At 58.7% G+C, this 14,976-nt stretch overlaps 2 protein-coding genes across 5 annotated transcripts in view; one reads left to right on the forward strand and one right to left on the reverse strand.

Moving 5' to 3' along the window:
• PIEZO1 (piezo type mechanosensitive ion channel component 1 (Er blood group)) overlaps window positions 1–7,706 on the forward strand; it is a 62,924-nt gene extending 55,218 nt beyond the window's left edge. For both annotated transcript variants that reach the window (XM_037040179.1, XM_037040180.1), the window contains 20 exons: window positions 240–318; window positions 398–454; window positions 541–713; window positions 866–972; window positions 1,154–1,345; window positions 1,438–1,696; window positions 1,772–1,960; window positions 2,125–2,425; window positions 2,674–2,791; window positions 2,881–3,028; window positions 3,112–3,326; window positions 3,479–3,637; window positions 3,719–3,866; window positions 5,741–5,929; window positions 6,097–6,189; window positions 6,288–6,460; window positions 6,533–6,655; window positions 6,730–6,809; window positions 6,900–7,089; window positions 7,175–7,706. In XM_037040179.1, the coding sequence (XP_036896074.1) occupies window positions 240–318; window positions 398–454; window positions 541–713; window positions 866–972; window positions 1,154–1,345; window positions 1,438–1,696; window positions 1,772–1,960; window positions 2,125–2,425; window positions 2,674–2,791; window positions 2,881–3,028; window positions 3,112–3,326; window positions 3,479–3,637; window positions 3,719–3,866; window positions 5,741–5,929; window positions 6,097–6,189; window positions 6,288–6,460; window positions 6,533–6,655; window positions 6,730–6,809; window positions 6,900–7,089; window positions 7,175–7,424 (3,243 nt within the window). In that variant the 3' untranslated portion in view covers window positions 7,425–7,706. The remainder of the gene's footprint in view (window positions 1–239; window positions 319–397; window positions 455–540; window positions 714–865; window positions 973–1,153; window positions 1,346–1,437; window positions 1,697–1,771; window positions 1,961–2,124; window positions 2,426–2,673; window positions 2,792–2,880; window positions 3,029–3,111; window positions 3,327–3,478; window positions 3,638–3,718; window positions 3,867–5,740; window positions 5,930–6,096; window positions 6,190–6,287; window positions 6,461–6,532; window positions 6,656–6,729; window positions 6,810–6,899; window positions 7,090–7,174) is intronic.
• On the reverse strand, window positions 7,703–14,930 carry CTU2 (cytosolic thiouridylase subunit 2). Of its 3 annotated transcripts, XM_037040181.1 has the most exons (15): window positions 14,822–14,930; window positions 13,895–13,969; window positions 12,544–12,622; window positions 12,234–12,293; window positions 11,050–11,110; window positions 10,461–10,570; window positions 9,993–10,294; window positions 9,787–9,922; window positions 9,468–9,599; window positions 8,882–8,973; window positions 8,646–8,749; window positions 8,390–8,537; window positions 8,179–8,245; window positions 7,993–8,051; window positions 7,703–7,900 (listed from the first exon to the last, which is right to left on the reverse strand). In XM_037040181.1, exons 1-15 carry the CDS (start codon window positions 14,884–14,886, stop codon window positions 7,825–7,827), a joined length of 1,566 nt encoding a protein of 521 aa, XP_036896076.1. In that variant the 5' UTR covers window positions 14,887–14,930; the 3' UTR covers window positions 7,703–7,824. The 3 variants fall into 3 exon arrangements, with proteins under 3 accessions (XP_036896076.1, XP_036896077.1, XP_036896078.1); XM_037040182.1 differs by lacking the exon at window positions 7,993–8,051; XM_037040183.1 differs by lacking the exon at window positions 14,822–14,930 and having other exon boundaries at window positions 13,882–13,969.
• Between the last annotated feature and the right edge of the window lie 46 nt (window positions 14,931–14,976).

A 14,976-nucleotide genomic window follows, 5' to 3' on the forward strand; every position in this document is an offset into this window, starting at 1 on the left:
GTTCCTGGTTCTAGCCCAGGGCCCAGGAGAACCGAGCCCAGGCGTGGGGGCTTGGCTGCGTGAACCACCCCGCCCTCCCCCAGCAGTCCCACGATGCCCGAGGCTCGGGCTGAAGGCCCCCGGCTGGGCCGTCTGACCCCAGGCCCCTCCTTCCCCTCCTCCTCAGGAGCTCGGAGGTGGGCCTGAGGGGACTCAGTGGTTTGGGAGGCAGGGTGCTAACCCCATGGCCCTGTCTGTAGATGGCGTACCAGGCATGGGTGACCAACGCCCAGACGGTGCTCAGGCGGCGGCGGCAGGAGCAGGCACAACTGCCTGTGGGTGAGTCAGGTCAGGCCAAGAATAGGGAGGGGAGGGAAACGTAGGGCTCTCATTTGCTGACCATCACCCTTATACCCAGGAGGTGGCCCGGGCCTGGAGGCAGAGTTGGTGGAAGGCCCAGAGCATGAGGTGGCAGGTGCGTGGGCCCAGGGGGTTGAGGGTTGGGGTTCTCGTGCTGGCTGCCCCTCCAGGGCCGCCCCCCGCCAACCCCTCTCCCCGCAGGACGCAGCCATGTGATGCAGCGGATACTGAGCACCATGCAGCTCCTGTGGGTGCTGGGACAGGCGCTGGTGGACGAGCTGACGCGCTGGCTGCACACCTTCACACAGCACCACCGAGCCATAAGTGACGTGCTGTGTGCTGAGCGCTACCTGCTCACACAGGAGCTGCTCAGGGTGGGTACCACCATGCCCTGAGCCCACCACACCCCAGTGCTGCCCCACTGCCCCACCCCTGTGCATGCCCTGCCCCTGCCTTGCCCACACTGGGGGCTAGAGCAGCACCCATACTGCATCTACTGCCCTAAGCCCCAGCGTGTGCCCTGCAGGGCGGAGTGGTGGACCGGAGTGTGCTGGACCAGTTGTATTCAAGTGAAGCCGAGGCCACGTCAGCAGGCCCCTCGGAGGCACGGGATGCGCCTAGCACAGGCTCAAGGTGGGTACGGGCCGTAGTGGCTCAAGTGGGAGCCAGGACCCACCCCCCCTCGCCTGCTCTCAGACCCAGAGCCAAGGCTGCCCCAGCCACTGCACTCATGGGCACATAGCCTCTTGGCCACTGTCCTCCAGGGATGTGGAGGCTCTCCCACTGCTTCTGTAACCAGCATCCCCTCCCACAGTGGGCTAGGGGCTGAGGAGCCAACAAGCAGCACGCCCGAGGACATCAGCAGTGCCCTGAGCACAGGCTACAACACCCGCAGTGGCAGTGAGGAGATAGTCACCGAGCCCAGGGCTTCCCTGCATGGCTCCCAGGAGCTTCCTGCCAGCACCCAAACCCGGATGCGCACAGCCAGTGAGCTAATCCTTCACAGGTATTCACGAGGAACAGCTGATGGGGCAGGCATGGGTGGGACAGGGGGGCCCAGGCCAGGGACCAGAACCTGCCTGAACGTGATCCCTGCAGGCGCCTGTCCATCCCAGAGCTGAAGGAGGCTGAGCAGTTTGAGGCTGGGCAGGGCCGAGCGCTGCGGCTGCTGCAGGCCATGTACCGGTGTGTAGCCGCACACTCTGAGCTGCTTTGCTACTTCATCATTGTTCTCAACCACATGGTCACTGCCTCAGCCACCTCCCTCGTGTTGCCTGTGCTGGTCTTCTTATGGGCCATGCTGTCCATCCCACGACCCAGCAAGCGCTTCTGGATGACAGCCATTGTCTTCACTGAGGTGGGCGGTCGCCCCGGGGGAGGAGGGTTGGGGAGGGGTCCTGGCCCCACCATGCTGAGCTCCCCTGCCCCGCAGGTCATGGTGGTCACCAAATACCTCTTCCAGTTTGGCTTCTTCCCCTGGAACAGCCACTCAGTGCTGCGGCGCAACGAGAACAAGCCCTACTTCCCCCCTCGCATCCTGGGCCTGGAGAAAGCCGACGGCTACATCAAGTACGACCTGGTGCAGCTCATGGCCCTCTTCTTCCACCGTTCCCAGCTGCTGGTGAGCGCCAGGGGCCAGGGCAGGCGCCCCTCAGCCATCTCATTCTAGGAGGCGAGGCTGGACGCCACGGGCCCCACGGTTTGCCTGGCCATCCTGTCTCAGTCGAGAGCTGCCCTGTGTGGCCAAGCCTACCTCCCCGTCACCCTCCTTCCTTCCCTCCACAGTGCTATGGTCTTTGGGACCATGAAGAAGACCCAGTCTCCAAGGAACCTGATAGAGGCCACAGGAAGGAGGAGCCTGGGGAGGAGTCAGCCCTGCTTGGGCTCCAGACTGAGGTGGTCACAGGGCCCCAGGAGGAGCTGGAGGTAGCTGGGGCCCCCACCAAGGATGCCATTCCAGAGGACAGGCGAGATGGGCCCCAGGAGCCACAGGTGGAGCTCAAGCCCCGTGACATGAGACGAATCAGCCTGCGCTTCAGGAGGAGGAGGAAAGAGAGTGCAGAGCCCAGAGGGCCGGCAGCCATTGGTACATGTCCCTGTCAGCCCACACCACCCCAGCCTTCCCAGCTGTCATGCCCCAGTCCGGCCACACCCTCTGTCCACACGCTGCATCCCTGCTGGCCCACTGCTGGTGACCCTGGGAGGGCCCTGTGCTCAGTCTGCTGGTCTGAAATTGGGTGATGGCAGCCCCTTTGGGGGCTCTCAGGGTGGTCAGGAGCTGAGCGAGGCCCAGCCCCCTGTGCTCTTCCGTTAGTGGTGACTGCTCCCCCACAGAAGCTGAGACTGAGGGTGAGGAGGCAGCAGCTGCCTCTCAGAGCAGGAAGAGGCGGAGTCGCCCCCAGGAAAGAATGAAGGCGGTGGGCGTCCAGCTGCAGACCTTCTGCCGTTCCCTGTGAGTGACCAACCTGGGGGTGGCCTAGGGAGGGGTGGATGGGAGCTGCCAAGGTGGCACTGAGCCCAGCTCCCTCCCACCCGCTGCAGGGCCCGGAGTGTGTGTCGGCCCCCGCGGCAGTTCTTCCACGATATACTGCACAGCAAGTACCGCGCAGCCACTGACGTCTACGCCCTCATGTTCCTAGCTGATGTTGTCGACTTCATCATCATCATCTTTGGCTTCTGGGCCTTTGGGGTGAGCTGGGCCCAGGGCCCCCCGTGAGCACAGAGCCCAGCGGCCACCCCAGCTCCCCCTGACTTTTCCTTTCCCGGCCACAGAAGCACTCGGCGGCTACAGACATCACGTCCTCCCTGTCAGATGACCAGGTACCTGAGGCCTTCCTGGTCATGCTGCTGGTCCAGTTCAGCACTATGGTCATTGACCGTGCCCTCTACCTACGCAAGACCGTTCTGGGCAAGCTGGCCTTCCAGGTTATCCTGGTGCTGGCCATCCACCTCTGGATGTTCTTCATCCTGCCCGCTGTCACTGAGAGGTGGGTGCTGGCAGGGGTGAGGGGGGCATGCCGAACCTGCAGAGACATGCATCGGGGTGCCCAGCAGAGCCTGAGCTAGGTTCAGGGACCTCAGAGCTCCAGCTGCTGGACTCAGGTTGGACACCCTGATCTGGGCTTCCCACCCTACCTAGGATGTTCAGCCAGAATGCAGTGGCCCAGCTGTGGTACTTTGTGAAGTGCGTCTACTTTGCCTTGTCCGCCTACCAGATCCGTTGTGGTTACCCCACCCGCATCCTTGGCAACTTCCTCACCAAGAAGTACAACCACCTCAATCTTTTTCTCTTCCAGGGGTGAGTGTGGGCCAGCCCAGGGAGGACCCAGGCCGCCCTCTCTCCATGTGCCCCCCTGACAGGCAACCCGGTCTCGAACAGGTTCCGGCTGGTGCCATTCCTGGTGGAGCTTCGAGCCGTGATGGACTGGGTGTGGACGGACACCACACTGTCTCTGAGCAACTGGATGTGTGTGGAGGACATCTATGCCAACATCTTCATTATCAAGTGCAGCCGAGAAACAGAAAAGGTGCCCAAGGCAGTAGAGAGGGGACACTGGTCACTTCCCATCTGGGCAGACGGGCACTGCGAAAAATAGACACTTCTGGCTCCTCCCTGGGTTCACAGCCCACACCAGCATGAGGCCGGAGAACATTTCTAGAACTCTTTCTGGCAGCTGGAAGGGGCTTCTTAGAGGTGGGAGAGTAAATTCAGCCCTGTTCAGGCAATTGGCAGCAGTCTGAGCAAATGCCTAGTGGAAGAGGCCTGTCCATAATGTTGAGTTTGTGTTCTTTTCTAGCAGCTTTATTGAGAATGCATATACAAGATTTCACCCATCGAACGGGTATGATTTGGTGGTGTCTAGCACACCGAGAGTTGTGCAGCCGTCACGTCAGTGTTAGAACTTGCTCGTCGCTCTAAAAAGAAACCCCATACCCACTGGCAGTCACTCTCTGTTCCCCATTGTCCTACTTCCTTGTCTGCACTGGACATTCCATAGAAGTGAAATCACACAATGTTTGGCCTTTTGTGACTGGCTTCAACTCGGCATGTAGCAGCACGTGTGAGAATCTCATTTCTTTTTAGGCCCGAGGAGTGTTCCATTATGTAGATAAGCCACCTTTTTTACTAGTTTTTTTGGTTAGGGTTTGGTTATGGATAGGGCTAGGTTCAGAGCTAGAGACAGTGTTAGGGTTAATGTGATTTTTAGGGTTTGGGGTAGTCAGAGCTAGCGCTATGGCTAGGGCCAAGTTCAGGGCCAGGGTTAGTGTTGGGTAAGGCTAATGCGGGACTTGGTCTGTGGTTAGGGTTCATGCCGCACCGTTTATCCAACTGTTCCAAGTGGTGACGGACAGTTGAGCTTGTTTTTATTTTAGAAAATGCTGTTATACACAGTCACCCTAAGATCATGCACACACGTTTCCATTTCTTCTGGGCAGACACACGAGTGGAACGGCTGGGTCGTGAGGTAGCTCTAGGTTTCGCTGTCTAGTTGTTTTCCAGGGTGACTACACCATTTCAGTCCCACCAGCCTCTCCCACATCCTTGCCAACGCTTAAACGTCCTCTTAGTACCCACCCTTGTGGCTTTGACTTGCCTTTCCCTGTTGGCTAGCGATGAGCATCTTCTGTGCTGACTGGCCCTGTCCACCTTTGGAGAAACCTCTGTTCACACCCATCACCCACTTTCCCTTGGGTTAAGCTGCTGGGTGAGCAAGAGCGGGCCCATCTGTGCCTCTCATCGAGCTGGGGGAGTTCCACAGTCAGTCTAGGCACTAGACTCTATGAGATACATGATTTGCAAATATGTTCTCCCATTCCCTGGGCTGTTTTCTTACATTTTTGATAGTACCCTCTGAAACACAAGTCTATTTTTTATAACGTCTAGTTTAGATTTTTTCTTGTCGCTCAGGATTTTGGTGTTAGATCTGAGGGTGTTTTGCCAGATGCAAGGTAGCAAAGACCTGCCCCCTCAGAGTGTCCCTGGTTTAGGCCTTGCCGTTGAGTTCTATGCACCGTTAGATGAAAACCCCCCTTTACTCTTTTGCACGTGAACATCCAGATCTCCTTCACTGAGTGGTTGGCACCTCTGTCTCATGTGGGGTTTGCTTCTGGGTTCAGACTTTCCATCCCCTGCTCTCTGCCTGTCCTGGGCGGCAGCGGTCTTAGCTGCTATCAGTTTGAATGTCCAATCAAGGCTTGACTTTATGCCGCGCCAGATGAGCCCAAGACTGTGGCCTTGAGGACAGGAATGGCGGAACACAAAGGACAGCTCTGAGACCCAGGGGAAGGCAGGGGTCTGGGGCAGAGCTTGTGTCTGGGGAGCAGGGACAGAGGCCTGCACAAGGCAGGGCAGGGCAAGGGTAGAGCTGAGATGTGACCCATATCCTGCCCGCCCCCCCAGAAATACCCACAGCCCAAGGGGCAGAAGAAAAAGAAGATTGTTAAGTATGGCATGGGCGGCCTCATCATCCTGTTCCTCGTGGCCATCATCTGGTTCCCACTGCTTTTTATGTCCCTGGTGCGCTCTGTCGTTGGTGTCGTCAACCAGCCCATTGACGTCACTGTCACCCTCAAGCTGGGTGGCTACGAGGTGAGCAGCCACCTCCTACTCCAGCCAGGGGAGGTAGTACGGGGGCCAGCTCTGCCGGGCAGCCCCAGTCCCCACTCCTCAGGGACCATGCAGAGCTGGGCCTGGTTACTGGCAGCCCAGGGGGTCAGGGAGGACCCCTCCACCATGTTACTGTCCCCCCTCCCCAGCCTCTGTTCACCATGAGCGCCCAGCAGCCATCCATTGTGCCCTTCACACCCCAGGCCTATGAGGAGCTCTCCAGGCAGTTTGACCCCCACCCGGTGAGTAGTGCCCCACTGTCTCTGCCCAGCAGGGGACAGGATGGCTTGGGGGAGGGGTGGCCTGGCTCTACCCCGCTGAGTTGTCGCCCTGCACCCAGCTGGCCATGCAGTTCATCAGCCAGTACAGCCCCGAGGACATTGTCACAGCGCAGATCGAAGGCAGCTCCGGGGCGCTGTGGCGCATCAGCCCGCCAAGCCGGGCCCAGATGAAACGGGAGCTGTACAATGGCACTGCCGACATCACCCTGCGCTTCACCTGGAACTTCCAGAGGTATGTCCTGGGCTGGCACAGGGGCTGGTGGGGTGAGCCCCTCGGTGGTTCACACTGTACCCCCACCTGCAGGGACCTGGCCAAGGGAGGCACTGTGGAGTACACGAACGAGAAGCACACCCTAGACTTGGCTCCCAACAGCACTGAGCGGCGGCAACTGGCCAGCCTGCTGGAGGGCACTTCAGACCAGTCAGTGTGAGTGGGGGCCGGGGGGCTTGGGGACACCAGGAAGGCCAGGCCAGACCTAACCCACGGACTGCTCCCCACAGGGTCATCCCAAACCTCTTCCCCAAGTACATCCGTGCCCCCAACGGGCCTGAAGCCAACCCTGTGAAGCAGCTGCAGCCCAGTGAGTGTGTTCAGGGGAGGGTGGTGTTGGGCCCCAGCTGCTGCCCTGGAGGAGCGTGATGGCTCTTAATGTCCCACCGTTCTGACCCAGATGAGGAGGCTGACTATCTCGGCGTGCGCATCCAGCTGCGGAGGGAGCAGGTGGGCTCAGGGGCTGCTGGCTTCCTGGAGTGGTGGGTCATCGAGCTACAGGACTGCCAGGCTGGCTGCAACCTGCTGCCCATGGTCATCTTTAATGACAAGGTCAGCCCCCCCAGCCTAGGCTTCCTGGCTGGCTACGGGTGAGTGTGCGGCAACACGTGGCCTGGGGGCTTGGGGTGCGGCTGTGGGCGGCAGCCCCAGGACTTACCCACCCCTGCCTGGCAGGATCATGGGGCTTTACGTGTCCATCGTGCTGGTCATCGGCAAGTTTGTGCGTGGCTTCTTCAGTGAGATATCTCACTCCATCATGTTCGATGAGCTGCCATGTGTGGACCGAATCCTCAAGCTCTGCCAGGACATCTTTCTGGTGCGGGAGACACGGGAGCTGGAGCTGGAGGAGGAGCTGTACGCCAAGCTCATCTTCCTGTACCGCTCACCAGAGACCATGATCAAATGGACGCGCGAGAAGGAGTAGGGCCAGGCTCCCGGTGCACTGCGAACGAAGGAGCCGGCCTGGCACGCGGGAGGAAGTGCTCCTGGGGCCAAAGGAGCAGAGATCCCAGTCCAGGGCCACCTGCTGTGACAGGTCCTCCTGGCCCACTCACTGAGCCCTGATGCTGCTGTCAGAAGGAAGCTGTGGCCCCTCCACGGCCCAGCGCAGGACTGCTGTCCCTTTCCGTCCTCCCTGCTGGGGCCAGTGCCAGACACACTGGACCACGGGGCCCAGCTCTCCTTTCCCCATGTGTACTGTAGTTTTTTAATTAAAAACATTTTTATTTATACAAACAGAGTAACAAACTGCCTGCCCGTCCTTGCTGTCCTGCTCCAGCATGTTGGAGGTCCCAGCAAGTGGTCCTGAGTGTCCGTCCCCAGGCTCAGCTCTCACCAGTCTGCGCCTCGTCGTCACTGTCCTCAATCAGATACTCTTGCAGCTCCTGCAAGACCCAGGCCCTAAAAGAAGCCACACGTGGGCGTCAGCTTGAAGGTGCTGACACCCACAAGGGTCCCTCTCAGGGCTCTCCCAGCACAGCAGGTGCCAGTACCTCTGGCTGCGGAGCTGGGCCTCGGTCAGAATATAGGCTGGCAGGGGGTCCAGGGAGGGCTGCAAGAGAGAGCCGGCATGGGCGAGGGGCTGCATGGCACAGAGCTGAGTCAGCACCAACCTGCCACCCCACCTCCAACAGTGGGAGGACTTCCCTGTGGCCAACACTGGGCAGGCATCCACTCACCATGTCCTTCATGTTCACCCGGCACCCGTAGCAAAGCTGCTTGATGACATGGGCTCGGGGGTCCTGCCTGTGAGAGCAGAGCTGGACCTGTGTGCCTGGTCCTGGCCCTTCGGCACAGGGTCTGGGGGCTTTGTCCAAGTCTGTACCACCACCCTCTGTGTAGTTGCAAGGGACCAGCCATGGGGTGGGATGGGTCAGGGAAGGGACTCACCTCCCACAGGGCCCAGGCCCCTGGCAGCAGCCCTGGGGCCCAGCCACTCTTACAGAGCAGCAGGGTGTTGTGGGTGCCTCAGCTGGTGGGGTGGGGGGCTGCATCTGGGAGAGATGTAAGGTCTGGACCCCAAAAGCTGTGGCACTATCTGCAAGCAGAGATGAGCGGCAGGGAACTCAGGGACTGCTGAACCCCAACACCCGCTTGCTGGTACCCCTCCCTCCACCCAAGCACACTGAGGAGATGCAGCACAGACCAGCAGTGTCGATGTCCAGTGTACACATGCACAGCAGGCAGCGGGGACCTGGGGAACCACCAGCGCTACCATCCCTGGGGGCCTTGACCAGCTTCTCACTTGTCCTGGAAGCATGGGGACAGGGCACAAACTCACCGCTGGTTGGCCGAGACCTCACTCCTGCCCTGGCTCGAGCTCCAAGGTGGTGAGCTCAGTGCCCACCCTCCCACCCGACTCCAGGGGCCACACACACAAACCTGTACACAGTGCTGACCGTGGAGGGGAACTGGGCCTGCAGCCTCAGCATGAAGGCTTCCATGAGCCGATGAATGCTGGCCTTTTCGGGGGCCTAGGGACAATCAGATGGCGACTGCAGAAGTGGCCTTGGCACAGAGGAACAGCCCCCAGGGCCAACCATGGGTTTCTCCACACCGTCAGCTCCCAAGAGCCTGCCGTGTCCGGGCTGGAGTGAACCAGGGCACACACTTCTACCATGTCCCCATTGCTATATAGTCATTATTAACAATTAAGTTACATAAAAAATTTAGTGTCTCTGACAAAGGCCATCTTGCCCCTCTATCATGTCCATGACCCCCCAGCTGGGCACCTCACCTTCCCAGGGACAGGGGCACCAGGGGGCAGCAACTTCCTCTCCTTGTGAGTCCCCACCCCCTGAGGACACCAGCCTGCCCTCCAACTCAAAGGGATGGCCAAGGATGCAGGGGGACCCAGGGACTCCACTATGGCACCACGTGGCACGCACTGAGGCCAGAGGGCTGGTGTGCACACAGCTTAGGCTGCTGAAGGTATGCCGGTAACCCCTGCCCTGTCCCTACAGGTTACCTTGGTGTCAATGGCTGGCGTGAATACAGAGGGGACAGCAAACAGGCGGTTGTAGAAAGCAACCTCCTTCAGTGTGTGGTCACGCATGGGGCGCACCACCACCACATCACCGTGCCGCTCGTCAGAGAAGCCCTGGGGGGATGTTGATTACTGCACCCAGCTGACAGGCTCACGGCCCCCTCCTGCCCTGCCAGCTGGGGAGTCAGAGCCTCCTCCCTCTACAAGGGAGACCCCAAGACTGATTTATAAGACTACTTTCAAGTGAAGGGGCCTATGGGACAGGGTGCAAGGGGCCCCTGGGCAACCTGTCCCCTAGTACCGTGTCCCAGGCCAGGAAGGCTCCTCTTCCCAGCACCAGGCTAGTCATGAGCTTGATGGCCAGGCGGGTGCAGCTGTCCCCTGTCATCACCTTGGAGTAGCCATGGGTCCGGGCGACGTGCAGAATCAAGTGGGTCCTGCGAGCAGAGGAGGGCATCTCAGACCCAGGCGGGGCAGGACCAGGACCTGGGGGAGAGGGAGGCTCACCGCAGGGTTTGCAGCAGCTCCTCCCTGGCTGTCAGTGTCTTCACTGAGTCGAATAGTCTGGATAGAGCCTCAGTCTGGGCAGCTGTGGGTGGCTGGGCCTCCGTTTGGGCAGCTGAGGGTGGCACAGCTGGGTTCTGGGGGTTCTGGGGGTCCTGGGTGGGAGGCTGACTCAGCCGCTCCTTGCCTTGGGCTGGGGCATGCTGCTGCTGGAGGAAACTGTCCACGGCTGCCTTGTAGGCCCCCTTGGTCCCCGAGGGCTCCTGGGCAAAGCAGCGAAGCACAGATGGCGGCAGGCTGAACACCTTGCAAAGTGGGGAAGGGTGGAAGAGGTTGTACGAGGTCCAGACCCAGCTCTGCACACACTGTGGAACAGGCCCAGGCAAGAGGCCCAGAACCACGCCCTAACCAGTAGGCGTGCACCCATCATGGACATCCTCCAGGGGCCTTTCTCCCAGGCAACCCACCCACCTCTTCTAAAGGAACAATGTGCCAAGGAAAGCCAACTGTCTGCAGGATTAGCTTCATCTCAGCCAGGATTTTGGCTCTGTCCTCCAGGCTCTGTCCACAGGCTGCTCCCTCTGAAACAGGCAGGCAGAGTGGAGTCAAGGCTCACAGGAGAAGAGCCCCTGGCTGGCAGGACAAGGCCAACACAGGAGAAGCTCCTCGAGGCTGTGTGCTGCAGCACAGAGGTTTCCGTAAAAACCACAGGTTGTAGACCTTCTCCTTGGAGGAGAATTTTCAGAATGGGTGTAGGGTTCTTTGCAGTGGCTGAGGGGCCAGACAGGAGGGGAGGGGCAGGGCAGGTTAGCATCAGACCCTCAGGCAGTGAACTTGCCAGTCTCATTCATAGCCCTAGACCCCACAGATCAGACCAGGCGGACACTCCTGCCTGACTGGTGGTCTGACTTATGGCAACAGCAGTGCCACCTGCTGCTGGATGTGTGCACTGTCTCCAGAGAAACACCCCCACCAGGGCCTCGGCGTGGGCACAGTCCGACTGTTTCAGAAGGCCCGCCCAAAGCAGCTGGGCCCTGGAGGGAGAAATGACCACACGTACCATCGACGTAGATGACCCCTGGCACAAAACGCAGTCTTTTGGCAGAATCTCGACTCAGGCCCTGGAAAAGGGAAGGCACTGGGCCTCAGCCCCACAGCCAGAAGCCACAGGACAATTTCCTACAGAGACCCTTCTCTGTCTGGACTGGGCACCTTCTGAAAAGGGGCAATGACCCCCACCTATAGTAGACAAGTGGCACAGAGAAGCCATGCAGCCCAACTCACTTTGAACTGGCCCTGCCTGGGCATCTGTACTCTCCCTTGTAAAACCCACTCTCCCCAGTCTGTGCCTGCCACTGGCAATGGCCTAAAAAGCAGCTGGGTCCACATAACGACCCAAGCCCCTCTGGCTGCTCAGCACAGGACAGGACAACAGGATTAAAACAAGGAATCTCTACTCAGATGGAAGAGCAGTGCCAGGTGCTAGACAAACACCTGAGGGGGGAGGTGCTTATCTCACGTCACCTGGCCAGGTTTAGGGGACAGGAAAGGAGAGCAGAAGCACCACCCTAGGGCCCCGGGCACCTCCCAGGCCGCAGTACAGACCACCCCATGGCTGTAGCCTCGTGCCCAGTACCTCCAGTCTGCACCCGTGCAGGGAGTGCAGAAAGTCCTTTTGTGTCCCACCCTGGGGTCGAGGCCTCCACGATGCCCCATCACCATCGGGGAAGCCATAACTGTCCCTGACACTGATATGTATGGGCAGGCTGGCACTCCGGTGCAAAGGCGCCCTGCTGTCTCTCATCTGCACCCGCCTTCTTCCCTCCCCTCTTGACATGAGCTGTCCTCTCCAGCAACACTGCTTCCTTCACCTGGCAACATCCCTTCTCATGCCCCTCATTCTCAGGGAAGCTGCCAGGGCCAAGCCACTTTTTGTCTCCCAAGGCACCTGCTCCTATTTCAACGTCTTGTCCCAAACCACTCCCAGGCTGAGGGGAGGCCCATGGCTTCAGAGCTGCCTTGAGTGACACTCCGCTGTGCCCCCTGAGATCCATTTCCCAGTGACTACTTTCTGCAGTAGGGCAAATGGAAGAGCGCTAAACAGGGGCACAGCTGGGCACTCCGGATGCAGCTCCGGGCTTGTGCACCTCTTGTATACACATCCGAGAACCCTCCGGGGCTGGCCCCACCCTCAAGCTCAGCTGGGTGGTAGCCTGGGCCCAGAAGAATGGTGTAGAGACGCACCTCAAGGACCTGCCAGACCATGGAGCTGGACGAAGGCCCCCCGGACCAGGCCAGGAGCACCTGGGAGAGAAGGAACATGGCTGGAGGGTACCACATCTCAACACGAGCATGCTCGCCCACCCCCACCACTGTGGGTGTCCCCAGACAAGGGTCCATCCTCAGAGTCCAGGTACAGGATGGCAGGGAGGAGGTGGTAGGATGCAGATGGGACAGGCTGCCTGCAAAAAGAGTGGCAGGGGCATAGAGCCGGGGCCCAGGTGGCCAGGCTACCTAGTCAGGGACCCCGCAGAGGAGTCACCTCACACTCTACCTTCTCTCCCGGAAAGATCAGCCGGTTCTTCCCAAGCACAGCTCTGAACTTGTGGACGTAGAATGCCTTGAAACAGTCCCTGCAACAAAACCACCATTGGCTGCAGCCACGCGGCTCAGGCTGCCCACCGTCATGCCAAGACAGGGAAGCTGCTTATATTGGCCTCCACAGGGCAGCAGCCCGATGCTGGCTCAGTTACTTTTTCCTTCTTGTCCCAACTTCCATCTTTAAGAGCAGTATCTTGACACTGAGCCTCTACCCAGAGGCCAGCATGGAGGGATTCTCATCAGGTATGGTCGTCCCAGGCTGAGTCTCACACCACATGGGAAGGAACCTGAGTCACCTCCCACAGTGCTTGTCAGTGTGAACTGATGTCTGAGGGGTCAGGAGCCCCATGCTGCCTGCAGTCACATGCACTCAGAAAGGCCCAGCTGGTGAACAGATGGACACAGGCATGTGCAGGACAAGGCTACCCCAACCCTCTCCTAAGCAGAGTTGATGACCTCTTCTAAGACTCCCACAGAGAGAAGTACCACCTCTTGGAGTGAAGAGGGAAGCCCTGGGCAGGCTTCAGGGGTCCAGCATCCTGAATCTCCACAAATGCCTTTCTCTAATTTTCTGATCCTACCAGGACCAGAAATGCCTGGGAAGCTTCTGTAAATGCAGAGTCCTAGGCTCTTCCCCAAACACACAGATCAGAACTTCCAGCGTAGCCCTGGTTAGTATGGCTCAGTGGATTGAGTTCTTGCCTGTGAACCAAAGGGTCCCCAGTTCAATTCCTACTCAAGGCACATGCCTAAGTTGTTGTCCAGGTCCCCAGTAGGGGGAGTGCGAGGGGCAACCACACATTGATGTTTCTCTCCCTCTTTCTCTCTCCCTTCCCCTCTATCTAAAAACAAATACATTTTAAAAATAGCTATTGGTGAAAATAAAAAATGTATCTTTTATTTTACAGAAAACATCATATGAACTTTTTGGTCAACCCAATAAAACACATCAGGCAGAGCACCTGCCCAAGATCCTAGGATGCTCCAAATGACCCCTAGACGTGTTCTAGCTGCCCGGAAATGCTCATCCCACCTACAACTCACTCTCACTGCCAACCCTCCTCCTAAGTCCATCACATACCTTCCTGCCACCTGATCCACAGTTGAATGATGGGAGAATGTTACCCACACAGGAAACCAATATTTCCCCCACCAACACCAGAGTCACCAAGAGCAATGTTAGAACCAGAATTAAAATGATTAAATGCTTCTAAGAGCAAGAAATAAAGCCACAGAAATGGAAGCAATCCTGGCTGCTGAGCAAGACCGTTTGCCAGTGTCTCCTACCTACCTCCAGGCCTCACCTGCAGAAAGCATCTCCTGCTCGGATCACCACCACAGGCAGGCCTTCCTTGCACTTCACACACTTCTGCTCATTGCTTTGGAGACATATGGGAGAAGACAGAACAGGAACATAGATTAGCCCTTGCTGGTGAGCTCAGTGGGTTAGAGCATTGTCCTGACATGCAAAGATTGTAGGTTTGAAGAATCAACCAATGAGTACATAAATGGGTGGAAAAACAAATCGATGTTTCTCTCTCCCCCCCTCCTTCTTCTTTCTCTCTAAAATCAATAAATAAAAAAAGTTTACATACAGAACACAGATTTACACTCCCCCTCCCAACAGGCTTCAGAAAGAGAGTCCTGTTTCTCACCCCAGTCCTGTGGAGGAGAGAGGCAATGTAGGGGCCTGTACACACACAAACCAGTGCTTGTGTCTTATCCAAAATACCGCTCTGACAAAAAACAATGGCCCTGGAGACTGCCAGTCGGGTAATGCCAGCTCAGGGGGCACGTACAGGCCACCTCTCAATCCTTTCAGGGCTGGCACGACAGGAGAGACAACTTGCTCTGCGTGGCGCCGGGCCGGAGATACGAAGCCACTGAGTGACAACGATTGGGAAGCCCACTTCCTCTTCCAGTAAGACAGAATAGTCTGATGCAGAGCTTTCCCAATGACTGCAAGAATTTGAGGTGCGAGCGAGTAGAGGGAGCCCCTTCCTGTCAGTGTTCATCACGGGCTTGACAGGCACTCCCCGGGTGCTGCGGAGCCAGATCCAGCCCCCACCCGGGACCCCCGGGCTCCTGGGCTTGGCCTTGGCGGTTTCTGGGTTTTCTAGGGTACAGGGCCCGAGACTGAGGGCAAGGCGCAACGGGGGCCTCAGGGCAGGACTCGCCGCCGGCTGAGGACGCAGGGTACCGGAGGGATGGGTGTGGCGCCCAGCTCTTACCCAGGCCGCGGCGACAACGGTCCCTCAGCCGGGGGCTCTGCGTACTCCTCACCAGCCTGGCACATGGTTGTACGGGATTGAGGTGCAGACTGCGGCGCAGCGCAGTCTGATTACGTCACCGCAGCGCGCCGTCGCAGCCGTGACTGCCATACGTC

The sequence above is a fragment of the Sturnira hondurensis genome, unplaced genomic scaffold (genome assembly GCF_014824575.4).
Source record: "Sturnira hondurensis isolate 20B ecotype Veracruz unplaced genomic scaffold, ASM1482457v3 Scaffold0002597, whole genome shotgun sequence".
NCBI lineage: Eukaryota > Metazoa > Chordata > Mammalia > Chiroptera > Phyllostomidae > Sturnira > Sturnira hondurensis.